Source organism: Phaseolus vulgaris, chromosome 3 (genome assembly GCF_000499845.2).
Source record: "Phaseolus vulgaris cultivar G19833 chromosome 3, P. vulgaris v2.0, whole genome shotgun sequence".
Classification (NCBI taxonomy): domain Eukaryota; kingdom Viridiplantae; phylum Streptophyta; class Magnoliopsida; order Fabales; family Fabaceae; genus Phaseolus; species Phaseolus vulgaris.
Window position 1 is genome coordinate 37,471,314 of NC_023757.2, and position 20,137 is coordinate 37,491,450.

General features: G+C 32.7%; 2 protein-coding genes across 4 annotated transcripts; both read left to right on the top strand.

Moving 5' to 3' along the window:
* The first annotated feature begins 3,487 nt into the window (after positions 1–3,487).
* On the top strand, positions 3,488–14,143 carry LOC137807469 (G-type lectin S-receptor-like serine/threonine-protein kinase B120). The gene is made up of 7 exons (XM_068608129.1): positions 3,488–4,639; positions 7,703–7,837; positions 7,934–8,118; positions 8,186–8,396; positions 13,022–13,259; positions 13,337–13,487; positions 13,600–14,143. The coding sequence occupies exons 1-7, from the start codon at positions 3,541–3,543 to the stop codon at positions 13,912–13,914; spliced, it is 2,334 nt and encodes a 777-aa protein (XP_068464230.1). The 5' UTR covers positions 3,488–3,540; the 3' UTR covers positions 13,915–14,143.
* A 951-nt stretch (positions 14,144–15,094) lies between these two features.
* On the top strand, positions 15,095–19,158 carry LOC137807470 (cysteine-rich receptor-like protein kinase 10). Of its 3 annotated transcripts, none has more exons than XR_011080528.1 (8): positions 15,130–16,418; positions 16,529–16,648; positions 16,744–16,925; positions 17,403–17,613; positions 17,764–18,001; positions 18,077–18,227; positions 18,328–18,702; positions 18,829–19,060. XR_011080528.1 is itself a non-coding variant. In XM_068608130.1 (7 exons), the coding sequence occupies exons 1-7, from the start codon at positions 15,323–15,325 to the stop codon at positions 18,634–18,636; spliced, it is 2,307 nt and encodes a 768-aa protein (XP_068464231.1). In that variant the 5' UTR covers positions 15,095–15,322; the 3' UTR covers positions 18,637–19,158. The 3 variants fall into 3 exon arrangements, 1 of the variants encoding a protein (XP_068464231.1); XR_011080527.1 differs by having other exon boundaries at positions 15,143–16,418; positions 18,820–19,158; XM_068608130.1 differs by having other exon boundaries at positions 15,095–16,418; positions 18,328–19,158.
* Positions 19,159–20,137: the final 979 nt, after the last annotated feature.

A 20,137-nucleotide genomic window follows, 5' to 3' on the forward strand; every position in this document is an offset into this window, starting at 1 on the left:
TACACATATGGGTTTTCAATCTTCTAAAAGTGATTATTCTCTGTTCATAAAGTTCTAGGATGGTAATGTCTTACTCATTCTTGTCTATGTTGATGACATTCTTATTACTGGTAACTCATCTAATGTAATTCAAAAATTTATTTCTGCCCTACAAACTGTTTTTCCTTTAAAAGATCTTGGAATATTGCATTATTTTCTTGGTGTTCAGGTTTCATCACTACCAGATGGTATTCTTGTCTCAGGAAAAATATGCAAATGATCTTCTGCTGCAAACTGATATGCTTCATGCCAAATCCCATCCCACACCAATGATTTCTTCTTTGCGGTTAACTAAAGATGGTAGCACAGCCGTTCCAGATCCCACTGTTTATAGATCTACTGTTGGAGCAGTTCAATATCTCACTATCACACGTCCTGAACTTGCTTTTTCTATGAACAAAGTCTGTCAGTTCATGCATGCTCCTCAAGAACACCACTGGAAAGCTGTGAAACGGATTCTAAGATATGTTGCTGGCACCATTGCACATGGTCTCCATCTTCATCCCAATTCTACATCATCCATAATGGGTTTCAGTGATGCTGATTGGGCAACTGATTTGGATGATAGACGCTCCACAACTGGCTACTGTGTCTACTTGGGAAAGAATCTTATCTCTCTCGGAGCACTATAAAAGATGAGTATCGAAGTGTTGTTGTTGTTCTCGCCGAGTTGTTATGGATTCAATCCCTTCTAACAGAACTCCGACAAGTTTTCTCTCCTCCTACAATATACTCTGATAATCTAGGAGATGTTCTTATGGCTGCCAATCCTGTCATGCACTCCAAGACTAAGCATTTTGAATTAGATTTACACTTTGTCAGAGAGAAAGTTCAACAAAAACACATTCATCTGGTGCACATTCCTAGTCAATATCAAGTAGCAGATATTTTCACTAAACCTGTTTTAGGAGCATCCTTTTTTAATTTTAGGAGTAAACTTATGGTGGAACACATCTCCACCACAAGTTTAAGGGGGATGATGTAAAGGGATAATATATCTCAGTGCTTTTTAGTCTTTTCTGTTGTAACCACCTATTTGTTATAACTCCTTTATATACACTTGTAATTGTAATCTTTGATATGGATATTTCATATACATTTTTCCTTTTCTCAAACTCTCACTTTGTTTTACTCTTTTACCCTTTACCTTCCTCTCTCTTCACACTTCTTCTTGCCAAATCTGCATCAGCATATGCATTCTTCAACACCAGCTTCTTGAACTGCAAACCACCAATTATCACACCACCAAAACAAAGGAGCTTGTTGGTCTGCATAAACAAAGGAGCTTGATGGTATAACCAAGAAACCAACACCCTTTAGATGGCAGCTTGACCCCTGCATGTGGTTATCTGCAGCATAATTAAGCCACTACTGGGCCAGCACGTTATGTTAAGCTATGTGCACGTTATGTTTTACACGTCACAAGTTTGAAAAGCTAATGCAACCATATTAAACTACCATATATTTTTTTTTCTTTTTAAGAAATGTTAATTGGTTTACTTGATTCAAACTGATTGAATAATTATTATGACATGTTTTACTTTTCTTTTAATACAAAATAAACTAAATTAATCTGTAACAACCATTGACCAGCCAAATTTTATAACTTTATTTCTTCCATTTAGTCTATTTGCCAACCATATAATTTAAATTTACCAGGTCTTGGTCAAGTTCATCCAATGGTTACAGATTTAAAGATATTTCATTGCCTTATTTGTTATACTGTAATGTGGTCTACATACATTTAAATTTCTCCATTATTGCTTTCTAGGTATGAATTTATAAATTGGTTTTATATAAAATGTTTTCAAACCTGTTGGTTAATGATTTTTTTTATCTAATGTGAACTCCTATTTTATAATAATATTAAGGTTGAAACAGGTCTTTTTTTTGGTCGGCAAAGAAGGTTGAAACAGGTCATAATAATTATTCAACCAGTTTGAATGAAGTAAATCAATTAACCTTTGATTAGAAAGATAATAAGTTTGCGTTAAGATATAACTGATTGTTTGTAAATTTCAATTTTTATTACAAAATACAAGTTTGATATCATAAATACAAAATTAAACTATTCCTAATTTCGTAATATTCTATCCATTCATTTTTTTAATATTTTTGAGAAATTAAGGAATATAATAAAAAATTTCGTTTTAATAAGATAATTATCAAGTTTCTTATTTTATCCATTTCTCTCTTCACTTAACATAATACACGTGTAAACTTTAAAAAGTGCGGTAAGAATTAGGGATACAATAAAAATATATATTATTAAAAATTTAAAGAGACATACGGTTGCTAATTTATTTATCGAAAATGTTTTGTTAACTAATATAGACTTTTTTTTATCGGAATAAATGAAATTAATGAAATACATCAAGGGTGTTCCAACCCTTGTACAGATACAAATCCACTAATACAGACTTGACAACATGACATTGGGTGAGGATGTGGCAGTATATTTTTTGTAATTTTGATGGAAGTGATATGTGCCACTGAAGACAGTTTTATAAGAGTGTAAAATTTTAACATTTGAGTATGGATGCAAAAGCGGGAAAGTTTCGAACAAAAGGGAAGGTCGAACGTGAGAAAGAAGTAACGGCCTCGTCGAAGGGATGGAGAAAGAAGTCGCGGGAAGCATGGACTAAGCAGTAGAACAAACGAAACACGAACCATAAACATCTTTCTTATGCAGTTGTCACTGCTTCTTTGTTTGTTGTTCAAGTGTTCAACGTCATTGGTTTCCCTCATAATTAGAAGTGACCCTATATTACACCGATTACTCGAGTCAACAGGTGTAATATATGGCACAACTTCATGTAAAATCACGACCAAAGTGGTTACCCATGTGTAAGTGGTTACCTGTGTTATGTTTATGGCCACCAACTCTTTACAAGTGTCTCAAATGAGTCAGGAATTACTCCTGCATCACCTCCACAACATTAAAAACTCGTCCTTACTCCTCAATCACTTTCAATTTCGTCATTACACCCATGACACCCATCCTACTAGAATTGGTTATCCAACCACAAGCTCCTCTACCTATATTGACACCAGCAAAATTGATTATCCGGGTGCATGTAAGTAATTACTTTTGTGACGTTTATGACCATCCACTCTTTATGAAAAAAAATTATTATTTTTTTTAAATATAAACCATATATTATATCGATTAGATGATTTAACCGATATAAAATACATAATTCTTAACCTAACAAATTATAATATATAAGTTGTTACTATAAAAATTGATGTGATGTATTATTTTTTATTTTATTTTAAATTTCGTAGCTCACAACTCATTCTGGTTTTTATTCTATTTTGAACTTACGATGTCACCGAAACCAATTTCCCTCTATCCCCATTTCAACGTACGACTCTTTGTTTATCCGAGTGACAAGATGATAAATATATTCTGGGTCCACACGTTAATTTCTCTCCTTTTATGATGTGCTTTTTCTGACATGAATTTCTCCAAGGAAACCCAAAAGGTCGGACACAATAATGTCTTCCGGAAAAGTTTTTCTCCTTCTCTCCTTTCACATTTTAATGTGCTCGGTGATGTCAGAAGAAGCTTCTGATTCATGGCTGAAAATCGGTTACTGGTATAGCGGCAGCGACTTTGCCGTATCTGATATAAACTCTGCGCTCTACACTCACCTCATATGCGCTTTCGCACAAGTCAACACATCCACCTTCCAAATCTCCCTCCCCTCAAAAGACCACCAAAGCTTCTCCACTTTCACGAACACTGTCAAACTCAATAACCCTTCCATCACCACACTTCTCTCCACTGGCGGAGACCAAAGCAACGACGCCATCCATTCCATGCTCACCAACGCTTCTTCAAGAAAACCCTTCATCCAATCTTCCATTGCAATGGCCAGGCTTTACGGCTTTCAGGGCCTCGACCTTTCCTGGTCCACCATCCAAACATCCTCGGATTCAGACAACCTCGGACACTTCTTCCAGGAGTGGCGAGTTGCTGCAAAATCTGATGCTCAAGCCAACTCTTCTTCACTCCCAGAACTCATCCTTACTGCTGCAGTTCAAGCTTCACCAGATTTGAATAATGGGACCTACCCAGTGGATTCAATCAGAAGTAACCTCAACTGGGTACATGTTAATACATACTCTTACCGTACACCCGTGACACAAAACTTCACTGCTGCACCCTCAGCTCTATTTGACTCTCATGTTAGTTACATCAACACAGACTATTACATCAGGGCATGGATTGGGAAGGGACTAGGTGCTAACAAGTTGATTTTGGGTTTGCCTTTCTTTGGATATGCGTGGAAACTCCAAAATCCAGAAAGCAACACGATAGGTGCAGCTGCAACTGGTCCAGCAGATTCCACGGACCAAGGAGCCATAAGCTACAAGGACATAAAAGATAATATTGGCCAAAATGGGGCTGCAGTACATTACAATGACAGTTATGTTACAAATTACTGCACATTTGGATGGACCTGGATTGGCTATGACGATGTTGAGGCTGTTCAGAGGAAGGTGAAATACGCCAGAGATATGGGGTTACTTGGTTACTATGTGTGGCAAATTTCTCAGGATGACCACAATTGGACACTTTCTCGCTCAGCAGGTACACAACACCACCAACACACTCTAAATATTTCTTTCTTAGTCCTAGTTTTGTTTTGGTTTTTTGCTAGTTCTGAGGTTTCAACAAAGTCTGCCTGCAAACTCAATTTGACTAGTCTCACAAATTATTGCCTTTTCAAAATAATTAGCATAAACTTCTTAAGAGATTAATACTTTAGGATAGTGATACCTAAATGAAAGTCTTTTTATAATACTTTAGTCAATTTGACTAAATATTTTTAATTTTTAAATTAGTTTCAATTAAAGTAAAATGATTTTTAAATTGATATTTAATTAATAATCAAGGTTTTTCTACTAAATTATTTAAATAATGGGTAGTTAAAACCTCTAATTAGATATCAATTTAGAAACTATTTAACAATAATTTCAACTAATTTAGAAACTAATTTTTGTTTAGTTTCTAAAACAGTCTCTAATTTAGTCAGTTAATTATTATTTTTATTTAAAATTAGTTTCTATTTTTGATTTTCTTTTAGTTAATTACTTATAAATTATAACTATTAATTTAAAATTAAAATAGTTAATGATTAAAATCTTAATAACTAATGTTAGATATTTTATAAATTTTTAATAATAATAGTAAATATTTTAGATATTATAATTTTTTAATTTATAAAGTAGTATAAATTTATTGCTAATTAATTATTTATTGTTTTTAAAATTAATTTTTTCTTGTGTGTATACAATTAACCACCTCGTAAGGTAATTAATAAATTCAAAGGAATGATAAATTTATTTTTGCTAAGATCGTGATTTACACTTTTTCTAATTTTAAAATAAAAAATTATATTTTTTAATTTTTTTGTTAAAAAACAATTACTTTTATTTTTGTTATTACAAGACACTTGATAACTTGTATTTTTAATAAAATTATACCCATCTCTTATTTTTTTAATAAAGTGATACTTACCTATATTATTTTATTTAAAAATAATATATATATTAAATGAAACTTAAATAACAAGTATTCAAATTAAAACTTAAATTTTAAAGCATAAAAATAAAAAAAAATGAAAAAAAAATATTTTTACTTAATTATAAATTTATTATAAAATATAAAAAAACTATACTGACAAAAAATACTATTTTAATAAAAAATTATAAATATTTATAAAAAAAGTATGATTAAATTTATTACATTTAAATGTGATTTTAAGTATAAAAATAAATAAAATAAGAATTATGTGTTTTATTTATTGATAACATAAAAATAAGAATGTGTTTATCTTAAAATTAGAAAAAACATATACTAGTTGAAATATGAAAATTTGCAATAATATTGTAGCATAAATTATTAATACTTATAAAAGGAAGTTTTAATTATTAACTATAATAAAGTAATTTAATATGTAAAAATAATATTTTTAAATTTATCTAATTAAAGAGTTAAAAATTATTTATATTAGTAAATATGTTTTAATGATATATATATATATACATTAATATAAAAGTTAGAAATAAAAACAAAATTTAAAATAAAAAGAAAATAAAATAAAAATTAATAGGATCAAGATTTCCAGTCCATCTAACCTTAGGAGATCATATCCTGTCTCGTTTCTGACATGCTGGACCAAAATGTGCTGAGTTAGTTCGTTTAGTCAAATGTTAGGCCATGTGTGATGATTTTTTTTATAAAAATATTTTATTTAATTCAAAAATTGAAAGAAAAGTTTTTTTTTAATTCTATTTTTTATTTGTATTTTATTACAAAGATATAATTATTCAGATTAAAAAAAGCAAACAAAGATATAATTATAATTTTTTAATTTAATTTTCTGTCTTTTATATATTAAACAAGACCCCTTCGAATATTTCTAAAGAAAAGGAAGCGGAATTTTTAGTATTTCATTTAGTTTTTTTTTATAAGAGAGAAATGAGGAAAATTTTAAATTAGAGTAAGTTATCTTCAAATTGAGATGGCGATAAAAAAAAAAAAGTATTCTAATTGAGATCTTAATTACGATATCTCACTTTTATAAGATTTTTCACTAAAGTAACATTATATCATACAAGAATAAGTACTTTCCTTCACATTTTTTAATTTATTTTTAAATTTATTTTATTTTAATTTTAATTTTTTTGCATTGATTACAATTATGGTTATAAAAAGTTATTAAATCAACCCAACCCAACACTTAAAAAAAATTGTTAAATAAAAATTAATTTTAAAGACTAAAAAATTTACTCATTAAATATTATTTTAGAGACTAAAAAAATCATTAATATCTAAATTAATTTCTAAATTTATAAAATAATTTTTAAATTAATATCTAATTTAATCAATATAGTAACTAATTATTTTTAATCTCTAAAATTAATTTTTATTTAATAATTTTTTAATAGTATAAACAATTAATACTAATTCGATGGATAGCATTGCATAACAAAATATGACAGTTCTATGTACTGAACAAAATAAATATAATTGTGAATATCAATTTAGTCAATAATTTTATGGCATTATTGAGTTTTTTAATAAGATTAACCTCGAATCACAAGTTATTAATAGAGCTAGCTTGCTAGCTTGTTATTCACCATTTTCCACCTTGAGTCACAAGTAAATTTATTCATTTTTCTTGATATATGACTAAAAGTAAATAAACAAGATGGTAAACAATTTGATTGATATTAACAACAATCAATAATTATATATATAGTTACTATAATTCACCCTAATAATTTTTAATATATATATATAGTTTTTTTTATTATTATGTGATTAATTTTTATTCTTTTTATTAAAATGAATTACTTTTATAAAATTTGAAAAATCGTATCAATCTAACATGATTTTATTATATGTGTTAAGATAATATGACTTTTATGTAATCATCTTGAACTAAAATGGTTTCACTTTGACATGATAGAACGAAATGAAATTATGACACTTTAGTATGACTTTCTTAACTTTATAATATTTTAAAAAATAACATGATTTTGATAATAAAAAGTAAAAATTAATCAATGCTGTAAATTTGAACATGAATGATCTTTACTTTCAAGATATATTGTTTGAAATATAACTTAGATGCTATGTTCTCAGCTGAACAGATTGATGACGACGGTAAAGAGGAAGAATGGAAATTGTTAGTGATAATTTTGAGTGTAGCTGCTTCTGTTATTCTTATATTAGGTATCACATTCTACTTCCAAAAGAAGAGAATATTCAGAACAGCTGGTAAATTTTTCCACTAATAGCTATGCTGATTTGCGATTTTAGATTGATATGAAAATGTCCATTGATAAAGAAAATTACCACTTGTTAAATATGTAGGGACAGTACTGAATGCTGGCAAACGTTCTTGGACTAAAATCTTGAACAATAAAAAAGCTGCAGAACCTTTTCACGGGAATGGTGCAGATTTACATGTCTATAGATTTTCTGATATTAAAGCAGCTACAAATGAATTTTCACATCAAAATAAGATCGGACAAGGTGGTTATGGCCCTGTTTACAAGGTTGGTAAAATGATGTTCCTGTGGAGTGCCTTTTCAGATGAAGATCCTAACAGTGTTGTTCTTTCAGGGCATCCTACCTGATGGTGAGGAAATAGCCGTAAAAAAGTTATCAAAAGCTTCTACACAGGGATTCGAGGAATTCAAAACTGAGGTAACACTAACAGCAAAGCTACAACATGTTAATCTTGTCCGATTGTTAGGTTTCTGCACTGAACGAGGGGAGCAGATGCTGGTGTATGAGTACTTGCCTAATAAAAGCTTGGACTTCTACCTTTTTGGTTTGATTTTCTTTACAACTTTTAAACTATATATATATATGCTTCAAATATTATACCTGCATCTCTCTTCAAGCTAAAGCTTAATTGTGAAAGGGATAGAAAAACTTAATATATATGATTTTGGTAGTCTAACTAAACGTTATAACATCGACTCATATTTACCTTCGCTTATATAATATTAAATATTTTTAACCTAAGAATGCATCACTCAACTTGTGTGAAATTATATATATATGAATGATTTGATAACAAATGAACTAATAAACCTAAGAAACTCGGACAAACTATCATTAAAAGAGTGGAAAGAAATAAGTGAAATATATTTCTGAGATATTTTACAAATGTGATTACAGTCTCTATTTATAGACTGTTTTACAACCTAATTAAAGAAAGAAATAATAGGCAATGAAAGCCAGAAATAATGAGTGTTTAAAGCTGTACAAATCAAATCAAATCACTAACAAATCTGTCCTAATAAATATAAAATAGAATCTGCACTTAATTATAACATAATTCTCCTGATTATGCAACACTCCCCCTCAAGTTGGTGAATGTATATCTATCATTCCCAACTTGCAAGTAAGATCTTCGAATTGTTTTGCGGGAAGTCCCTTAGTAAACATATCTGCCAATTGGAGTCTTGAAGGGATGTACTCAGTGGCTATAAGACCATCATCCAACTTTTCTTTAATAAAGTGTCGGTCTATCTCTACGTGCTTTGTTCGATCATGTTGAACCGGATTGTGTGCAATACTGATAGCGGACTTATTATCACATGCCAAACTCATAGGAGCTTCATATTTTATTTTTAGGTCATCAAGTATGATCTTCATCCATAAGAGTTCACACACCCCTTGAGCCATGGCTCTAAATTCTGCCTCTGCACTTGATCTTGCAACTACATTTTGCTTCTTGCTCCTCCATGTCACCAGATTTCCACCCAAGAACATGCAGTAGCCTGTGGTGGATCTCCTATCAACAATCGATCCTGCATAGTCAGCATCAGTATATACTTTCATGGATAAGTTTTCCCCCTTTTTGAATAGCAATCCTTTTCCTGGAGAGGCTTTTAAGTACTGAATAATTTTATCTACTGCTTGCAAGTGTCTTTCTCTTGGATCATGCATAAATTGACTAACCACACTAACTGCATAGGCTATATCTGGCCTAGTGTGTGAAAGATAAATGAGTTTTCCCACAAGTCTTTGATATTGTGTCTTCTCCACTTTTGGGTTTTCCTCATCATTCCCAATCCTATGATTTTGCTCTATTGGCACTCCAGTGGGCTTACAACCCAACTTACCAATCTCTTTGAGAAGATCAAGGATGTATTTCCTTTGAGAAATAAAGATGCCCTGTCTCGAGTAAGCAACCTCTATCCCAAGGAAGTACTTCAGCTTCCCAAGATCCTTCATTTCAAATTGAGCAGCTAGTCTCTCCCTCAAATTTTGTTTTTCAATCTCATCATCACCTGTAATAATCATATCATCTACATAGACCAAAAGTAGAGTGAGTTTACCATTCTGAGAATGTTTTATAAACAGAGTATGGTCACCTTGGCTTTGTCGGTACCCCAAAGATACCATAGCTTGAGTAAACCTTCCAAACCAAGCACGAGGTGATTGTTTAAGACCATATAGGGCCTTCTTAAGTCTGCACGCCTTATTCCCTTCATTAACAATACCATACCCAGGTGGAATCTCCATGTATACTTCTTCCTCCAAGCTTCCATGCAAGAAGGCATTTTTAACATCAAATTGATGCATTGCCCAACCAAAGTGTGCCGCCAGGGAGAGAATAATCCTGACGGTATTCATTTTTGCCACTGGAGCAAAAGTCTCCTCATAATCGATCCCATAGGTTTGAGTGTACCCTTTTGCAACCAACCTTGCTTTATACCGATCCAGTGTGCCATCAGACTTATACTTAACTGTGTATATCCACCTACAACCCACTGCTTTCTTATCTTTTGGTCTCTCTACAATCTCCCAAGTCTCATTCCTTTCTAACGCGCTCATTTCTTCATTCATGGCTCGAATCCAGTTATCATCTTTTAAGGCTTCTTGTACCGATGTAGGGATTTTGATAGAATCAATAGCTGAAAGAAAACTCTGGTGCTGCATAGAAAGTTTTTCTGTAGACACAAATTGGGATATAGGATATTTGGCACAAGATCTTTTTTCTTTTCTCAAGGCAATAGGTAAATCATTTAGGTTAGGTTCAAAAGCAGTATTTAAGGTGTCCTCAAGAGTCTCACTGGTATGAGTTCTTACCTCCGGTTCAGACAATTGAAGTTGCTGTTCGACCAGGACGGGTTCTTGTTGCCTTCGCTGATATTGTTTTCCAAAATATTTGTCTTCATTATTCTTCTCTGGTAATGATGTTGGTGCAGGGTCTTTGTCATCCTTCCTAAGAACGAAATCCTGTAACAAAGGAAAAGGTGGCAACTCAAGGTCCTCAGCTTCTTGAATACTCTCCCCCTGAAGCTGAGAACTAGGAAAGAAAGACTCTGTTTCATGGAAGGTGACATCTTTGGAAATATAAACTTTACGACTTTGAGGATGATAACATTTGTACCCCTTTTTGTAGGGGGCATAACCGATGAAGACACATTTGATGGCACGAGGATCTAACTTACCCCGATTAGGACTATGAACATGGACAAAAGCAGGACAACCAAAGACACGATTCTGAAGACTATTCAACATGGGAATAGAAGGATAGAATGTGGTCATAACCTGAATAGGAGTAACACCCTCTAGAACCCGAGAGGGTAATCTATTAATCAAATAAGTGGCAGTCAGGACTGCTTCCCCCCAGTAAGATCTAGGAACAGATGTTTGGAAAAGTAAAGCTCGAGTAACCTCAAGGAGATGACGATTTTTCCTTTCAGCAACCCCATTTTGTTGAGGAGTGTCCACACAGGTTAATTCATGAACAACTCCATTTTCCTCAAGGAACTTGGAAAGGTTTTGGTTCACATATTCTCTTCCATTATCAGAACGCAATCTCTTAATTGAACTTTCAAATTGTGTTTGAATCATTCTGTAAAACTTTACAAACAAGTGAAAAACTTCAGACTTATCTTTCATGAGAAATAACCAAGTAACCCGAGTACAATCATCAATAAATGAAACAAACCATTTTGTACCCGAGATATTAGGAATAGGTGAAGGTCCCCATACATCTGAATGAATAAGATCAAAAGGTTTAGAACTTTTATTACCATTGGGAGGAAAAGTTGTCCGATGGTGTTTAGCAAACTGACAAACATCACAATGAAATGACTCAGCAGACACTTTTGTAAATAAAACAGGAAATAAGGACTTTAGGGTACTAAATGGAGGATGACCAAGACGTCTGTGTTGAAGCCATATCTGAGAGGATGACCAAGATTCACGACCTTGCTGAAGATTAGAAGTGTGTGCCTGTAGTCTAGCACCCTTTTTACTTTCTTCATGCTGTAAATAATATAACCCGCCCTGCTCTTTAGCAATTCCAATAGTCTTCCCCGTGACAAGATCCTGAAAAACACAATGGGAAGGGAAAAATACCACTGTACAATTTAAATCTTGGGTAATCTTTTGAATAGACAAGAGGTTATTGGATAGTTTGGGAACATGAAGCACATTTTTTAAAGGAAATGAAGGTTGAAGGTGAATGTTACCACGACCATTAATGGGGGTAGTGGAACCATTAGCAATAGTAATATATGGCTTACCGGATAAAGTAGTGTAGGATGAAAAAGAAGAGGAATGAGGTGTCATATGATCAGTAGCACCAGAGTCTATAATCCAGATATTTTCAGTACTAGAAGCATTAAAGGATAAAAAACTAGAACTCTTACCACTCATAGTAAAGGAACAATAGCTAGATGGCTTACTAAGGGAGTCCATGAGAGTTCAAAACCAACTGAGTTTTTCAGATTGGCAAAATTTGATCCTGTTCACACACACAGGAAAAAAAATCTGCCGGAAAAATTTTCCGGTGGCGGTTTCAGGCGGCCAGCGGCGGTTTCCGGCGAGCAGTGGCAGTTCCGGCGAGCGGTGCAGTTTCCGGCGAGCGACGGCAGTGGTGGTCGGTGGTGGTCAATGGTGCAAGGTGGTGGTGGTGGTCAATGGAGAAAGGATAAGGAAAATAGAAAGTTGCAGCAATGAAGGCTGTCCAACAAATAATTGCAGCAATGAAGGCTGTCAAGGAAAATGATTACAGCAATGAAGGCTAAAAAAAAATTTGCGGAAGCAGAGTCTCCTAGATCAGGAGCTCTGATACCAAGTGGAAAGAAATAAGTGAAATATATTTCTGAGATATTTTACAAATGTGATTACAGTCTCTATTTATAGACTGTTTTACAACCTAATTAAAGAAAGAAATAATAGGCAATGAAAGCCAGAAATAATGAGTGTTTAAAGCTGTACAAATCAAATCAAATCACTAACAAATCTGTCCTAATAAATATAAAATAGAATCTGCACTTAATTATAACATAATTCTCCTGATTATGCAACAAAAAGTAAACTTTAAATGTGCCATTTTAGAAATTTACTTCATTTGTAGTTTTGCATATCGATATGTTGAATAGTATGATTCTTTTTTAACCTTCTGTCATATGAAATTCCACACAGATCCTATGGGACGACGTTTGTTAGATTGGAATAAGCGCGTTGATATCATTGAGGGAGTTACGCAAGGTCTTCTTTATCTTCAAGAATATTCGAGATTCACCATAATTCATAGAGACATAAAAGCTAGCAATATTTTGTTAGACGCAGAGATGAAGCCAAAGATTTCAGACTTTGGGATGGCAAGAATATTCACAAAAAATGAACAAGAGGCAAATACTAGCAAGATTGTGGGAACATAGTGAGCATTCTGACCTCTGATCATAAATTAACATATTTAGCAGCAAGTTACTTAGTTCTTCCAATTTTGTGATGCAGTGGTTATGTTCCTCCTGAATACGTTAGAGAAGGTGTGTACTCCACTAAATCTGATGTATATAGCTTTGGAGTGCTACTTCTACAAATTATAAGTGGCAAGAAGACACATGGTTTGTACAGAGAGAACGAAGATTTAAGGCTCTTGGAGTATGTAAGTAACAATTGCTGAAATTTTTGTGTTCTATATTATTTGTTTTAGATTCTTGAAGATAGTTATTTGATTCATTGGGATGTTTTATTTAGTGTGAAATGGGTGCATGCAGGCATATGAGTTATGGAAAGAAGGAAAGGGTATGGAGCTGATGGATGATTTACTTGACGATACATGTTCAGAGTGCAAACTAGTGAGATGCATGGAAATTGGTTTGTTATGCGTCCAAGAACATGCAAGTGATAGGCCTTCAATGCTAGAAGTTTGTTCAATGTTGAGAAACGAAAACAAATCTCAAGCCATCCCCAAAAAACCAGCATTTTCAAGAGTGCAAGACAAAGATGATGATGTAAATGAGTGGCAACCGTTACAAAATATTTCAGTCGATGGTGGAGTCGTCACCGAAACTGAAATGGTAGGCAGGTAGAAAGAACCATTGATCATAACATAAAATTTGAGATTGCTACCTCTCACACTTTTTGAACTGGGTCATCAAGGAAGGTAATTAACATGTAATCATGATTACATTTATAATTATCTATAAAGAGAATATTAGATTTTGAAGTATACATTTTTGTATAAATTTCTGTTTACTTTTACATTTATATTTTTAAATTATTCATGTTTATATTTATAAAATAAAGTTTATTATTACTTATATATTATTAGTTTTTATTTTTAATTGGTATGTGATGTTGAACTTTACATAGATTTAGGTGGAATAAAGTCACAGGTGGTTCTTTAGACTTGTTTGACTATAGTTGGGAGGAAAAAGGGCAATGAGATGGAGACATTTTCCTACAAATTAAGAAAGACAAACAATGTACGCATTCCTCGAAACAGAAACATAGCCAATTTTTCCTTTAACAACTAATTACTTGTCCCACTCAAATTCTCTAACCCTCATATTTCTTCAATTCTCCTACTTAATATCATCAAATCACTATTTCAGATTTCAGGCATAGAGGCCTACTGGATTTGGAATGTACTCATAAATTCAATGCCAAAAGTATAGTTTCTTCAAAGCTTCCATGCATCTTCTCTTTCTTGTCTCTTTTCCTGTATTTTAACCATCACGTGCTGGTATGTTTTTGTATCTAAAAGAAGAAAAATTATAAAATACTTTATTTTCTATTCACCATCAATCATGTTACAGGTTTAGCAAGTTGAGTTTTTACTTTTCTTTTATCTTGTACCATGATTTGAAATTTAATTTCTGCAATGAAATCAGTTTTCAAATCATATTTGTGTAAAAAAGTATTTTCTCATTATAATTTTAAATAGTTATAGTTTTTCAGTAAAAAAACATTTTATTAAAAATAAAAAATGAATTCAATAATTAAAACAATAATAAATAAGTGTAATATTAAATTAATAATATATATATATATGTGAAATAAAGTTATCTATATTTTATGTACTAATTTCTGCTAATGAAATACCTAAGACAGTTTTGTGAACAGTGGTGGAGACAGAGAGAAAAAAACAAGAAAAAATGAAATTGTTTTCTGGTCTTGGTTGAATTTAAACGGTTACGAAATAAGTAGCTTCACGTCTTCAACACGCATTCACTCTACAATTGTATTGTAACTTATTTTAGAACCTTCATTATTGTTCTTTTTACGCTACAATGGAGTCCCGTAGTTTTCTCCAATGTGAAAAAGTGTGAAAAAGTTAGTAACAGTACTGTTGTTGGTGATGGTGATGATGAAGTCAATATTCTTAATTTCCAACAAAAAAAATGAAGAAAAGAGAGCGGTGCTAGTGTCAGAAGAACCTGACAACACATAAATAAAAATTTTCTTCATCACTTTTCAATTCTGAACATTATTAAGATGCCTTCTAATGTCATCGTTTTCTTCACTGTCTATCTCATCTTCATCTCTTTCAAATCTCACTCCTTTGCAGATAACCCTTCCTGGGTGAAAGCCGGTTATTACTATTCTGGCAGTGAAATTTCTGCTTCAGACATCAAAGCCACGCTTTTCACTCACCTCTTATGCGCTTTTGCCTTCATAAACTCCACCACCTACAACATCTCCATCAACTCTTCGGAGGAGCAAAAGTTCTCCACCTTCACCAACACGGTGAAGCTCCAAAACCCATCTGTTTCAACGCTTTTATCCATCTGGGGTGGCAAGAGGGACTCTTCGGTGTTCAACTCAATGCTAAATCAATCTTCTTACAGGAAGCTTTTCATTGATTCTTCCATCAGAACAGCCAGGTTCTATGGCTTTCACGGTATAGACCTTACTGGGGCGTGGCCAAGTTCCCAGGTTACCAATTTTGGAACCCTTTTGAAGGAGTGGCGTGCTGCAATAACTTCTGAGGCAAGAAACTCTACCAAGCCAGAGCTGTTGTTGGTGATGGCAGGTTACTACCTTAAGGCTTCGGACACCTTGAGTTACCCCTTCGATTCAATGCAGGAGAATTTAGATTGGGTGCACTTTGTGGCTTATGATTACTATCTCCCTAAGATGGACAATGTCACGGCTTTTCATGCGGCTCTGTATGGTTCATCTGATTGGAAAAACACTGATTCTGGCATCAGAGAGTGGAGGAGGAGGGGGTTCTCGTCTAAGAAGCTATTAATTGGGTTGCCTTATCATGGATATGCGTGGAAACTTGTGACTCCTGCACCAAACAGTGGCGTGGGAACCCCAGCTTCGGGACCAGCCGTCACAATGGATGGTTCCATGGCTTATAAGTTGATAAAGAGTTACATTAAATCCTTTGGAAATGGAGTTGTTTCACATTACAATGCAAGTTGTGTGGTGAACCAGTTTTGTGTTGCGTCCACCACTTGGGTTAATTTTGATGATGTGGAGGTCATCAGGGCCAAAGTTTCTTATGCAAAGGAAAATGGGCTACTTGGTTACAACGTGTTCCAAGTAGGCAATGACGAAAATTGGGAACTTTCAAGAGGGGCAGGTGAGTTACAGAACAATTTATATAAGTATATTGTTATGCATAAAATATTGGTCTTAGTTTTTGAAATAACATATCATATGCATCACTTCCTTTACAAAATAATCCTTCAGCTCAAGCTGTAGATGAAGAAATTGAAGATCATCACAAGAAGAGGTTGCTAATAATTGTTCTGCTTGCTACTTTGACTTTGGTGCTTCTGTTGGGAATTGTATTCTGCTACTACCACATAGGTAAGGATGTAATGAGGAGGAAAAAATTGAGTTATCTATAAAGAGACTGGAACATATAAATCTTTCCTCTGATTTATGTCCTACCATTTTGGCAGGCACAGTAGCCACTGTTACCAAAATATTGTATAAACTGAGATATTTACCAGGAGCAGAAAAGGATATCGATGCAAATGGTTCTGATTTGACAATATTCAGCTATCTCACTATTAAAGTGGCAACAAATAACTTCTCAAAAGATAATAGGCTTGGAGAGGGTGGATTTGGCACAGTGTACAAGGTAAGATTTGGAAATTCATCTGTTAATGAAATATGCTTCGTGCAATTAGAATATCTGAACTGAAAGTTAAAGCCATTATTTCTGTGGTAAGATAGTGATGGTGTATTCTTTACATGCTTTTGTAGGTATTAAATTGTTCAAACAATTCAGTCTCTGGTTATGCAAACCTCCCTTTAGCTGTAATGACAACATTTTTTTAACATCTGCCACAATAAATTTAGAGATAACAGTGTTTTTCGTCCATATAAAAATTGGTAATAAATATATTTTTATCTTTATGTTAAAGATACTATAAAAAACTGAATTGTTTTTAAAAATTAATTTAAATAAAAGATATTAAGTACATATTTCCAATATTATATATATATATATATATATATATATCATGTATAATGTATGCAATATTATGGTTTTCTGTTGTATGTACATCTTGACATTTAGTTCTTGGATGACTAAGTTAGGACTTTATTCTGTCAGGGCAAATTACGGAAGGGTCAGGAAATAGCTGTGAAAAGACTCTCAGAAACCTCAAATCAAGGCCCTGAAGAGTTCAAGAATGAAATCGCACTTACAGCAAGACTACAACATGTGAATTTAGTTAGACTTCTGGGTTACTGCACAAAAAGGGATGAGAAGATTCTGATCTATGAATACCTGCAAAACAAAAGCTTAGATAATTTCCTCTTTGGTCAGTTGCTACATCACTTGTCCCTCATTTAAGCTGTTACATTTCTTCTAAGCTTCTTAACCTACTGCTAAGCTCATTTAAACTTCAAATTAGCAATCATATCAGCTACACGTTTATGTGAGTAATAATTCAGGGTTGAACTTGATGCAGATCCAACGAAATCAATTCTTTTAGACTGGAACAAGCGTGTGAATATCATTGAAGGCGTTACTCAAGGCCTTCTTTATCTCCAAGAGTACTCAAATTTTACTATAATTCACCGAGATCTTAAATCTAGTAATGTTTTGCTAGATGAAAATATGAATCCAAAGATATCCGATTTTGGTATGGCTAGAATTTTCAGAAAGTATGACCTTGAAGCAAACACAGAAAGGATAGTTGGAACATAGTAAGTGAATTAGCAATGATCATGTATTGTGGATGTTCCTTTTTTGTCTCTGATCACTTCCTGTTGGCTTTGCAGTGGGTATGTACCTCCTGAGTACGTGAGAAAAGGCATATACTCAACCAAGTACGATGTTTATAGTTTTGGAGTTCTTCTCTTGCAAATCATAAGCGGAAAGAGGACTTCATGTTATTATGGCATGCATGAAAATATGACCCTTTTGGAATATGTAAGTTATCTCATTTTTTCTCTATGACTGTTCTATTTACTTTATGATTTATTCTTGGTTTGCTTGATGTTGAACTAAGTCATGTGCTTTATTATTTCAGGCATATGGGTTGTGGAGGGAAGGAAGAGGTGTGGAGTTTGTTGACCCTTCATTGGATGATACAACATCTCCTTGTAAAATCATGAGATGCATGCAGGTAGCTCTGCTGTGCGTTCAAGAGAACTCTGCAGATAGACCTTCCATGTTGGAAGTTGATTCACTGCTGAAGAATGATGGTGCAGTTATTGGTACTCCCAAAATGCCTGCCTTTTCAGTTCAGAAACGTGGAGATGAGGAAGAAACATCTCACAGCGGAATCAAATTTTATTCAATCAATGATGTTACAATTTCTCAACTGGCACCAAGATGATGGAGTAGGACATTCTAGTACTCTCACAAGCATGTCACTTTTGTTCGACTCTGCTAAGCCTACCAGGTTTCATCACTAATTCTAAACTCACAAAGTTATAGTGACGATTAATTTTTGTTTTTAAAATTACATGCATATGATTTTGTAAGTAATTTTAGTGATGTTCTTACACGTTCTGGTAAGGTATCGAAGGTCTTCTATCGTCAATTCTTGATGGGTCTAGTCTTTGCCTTTGGTCCTCAGTCTTAGTCAAAGATGATGGATACCAGGAAAAGACACTACGCTTCAAGAATCAATATACGGTAATTGAATGTAATAATTATTTAATATACGGTAATTGAATGTAATAATTTTTATTAAATGCGTGTATCTTGATTTTAACATGGTAAACTTATTTTATAAAGTAGGTTCATGATTATGGAGTCCTATTAGCACAAATAATTCTATTAAGTGTTGGTAGCTCCTTCACTAACAATCAAAGTGATAGTGGTTTTATAATTGGAAAATCATCATCGCATCTTCTCTGCAAATTGACTGCACCTATTGAACGAATTTGAGTATTAAGTGTTGAACAAAGGTCAGGATTAGGAAGTATACAAGCACTGGTATTCAAAACAATGTTTTTCATTATAAATTATACTTTAAAACATAACGAACTCATAATATTAGTTTATTTTTACTTTACCTTTTTGGGTAAAATTTTCAGAAAGGAACTTCACACTTTTCTTCCATGGAGCTCGTGGTGAAGTGTACTTCGAATTAAATTCCATTCACTTTCTTATTTTGCTGGTGGAAGGAGATTTAGAATTATATATAAAACTAAGGCTTTGTTTGAATGGTAATAAAAATGGAAAAGAAAAAAAGTGAAGAAAAGAAGAGTAAAAAGTGAGGAATTAAAGAAAATATAGAGGAAAGTGAATGAAAATAAGTGAAAAAAATTTAGTTGATTTGATTAATTTAATAGAAAAAATTATATATATATATATATATATTAAAAACAATTTATTTATTTCTAAATGATTTGATATTAAAATATTTTTTTAAAAAATAACAAAATTGAATAATAATTTGTCACTAATTATTAAATTTTTAAATTATTATAAAATCAAATTCTTAAACAAAATATAAGTCTTAATATACTAAACAACATTAGAATCTAAATTTAGATTTTATCCATTAATATTAAACAACATTAGAATCTAAATTTGGATTTTTAAACTGGAGAAAGAAAAGGAGAAAGAGCTAAGGTTTGATGTACTTGAATAAGTAAGACACTTTTTTTGTTACATTGAATATTTATTATTATCTAAATTTGAATTTTTTACTAAATTTAATGGTTTATTTATGGGTTAGTCTTGTGATAAAACAAACCAGTTCTCAAAGTTTTACTTTAACAATTATAATCACATATGGTTAACATAATTTAGATATAATGTTATAGGACAAACATAGTTTTAAAAAAATAAAATAAATTAATATAGAAGTTTCTATTCTCCTTTAT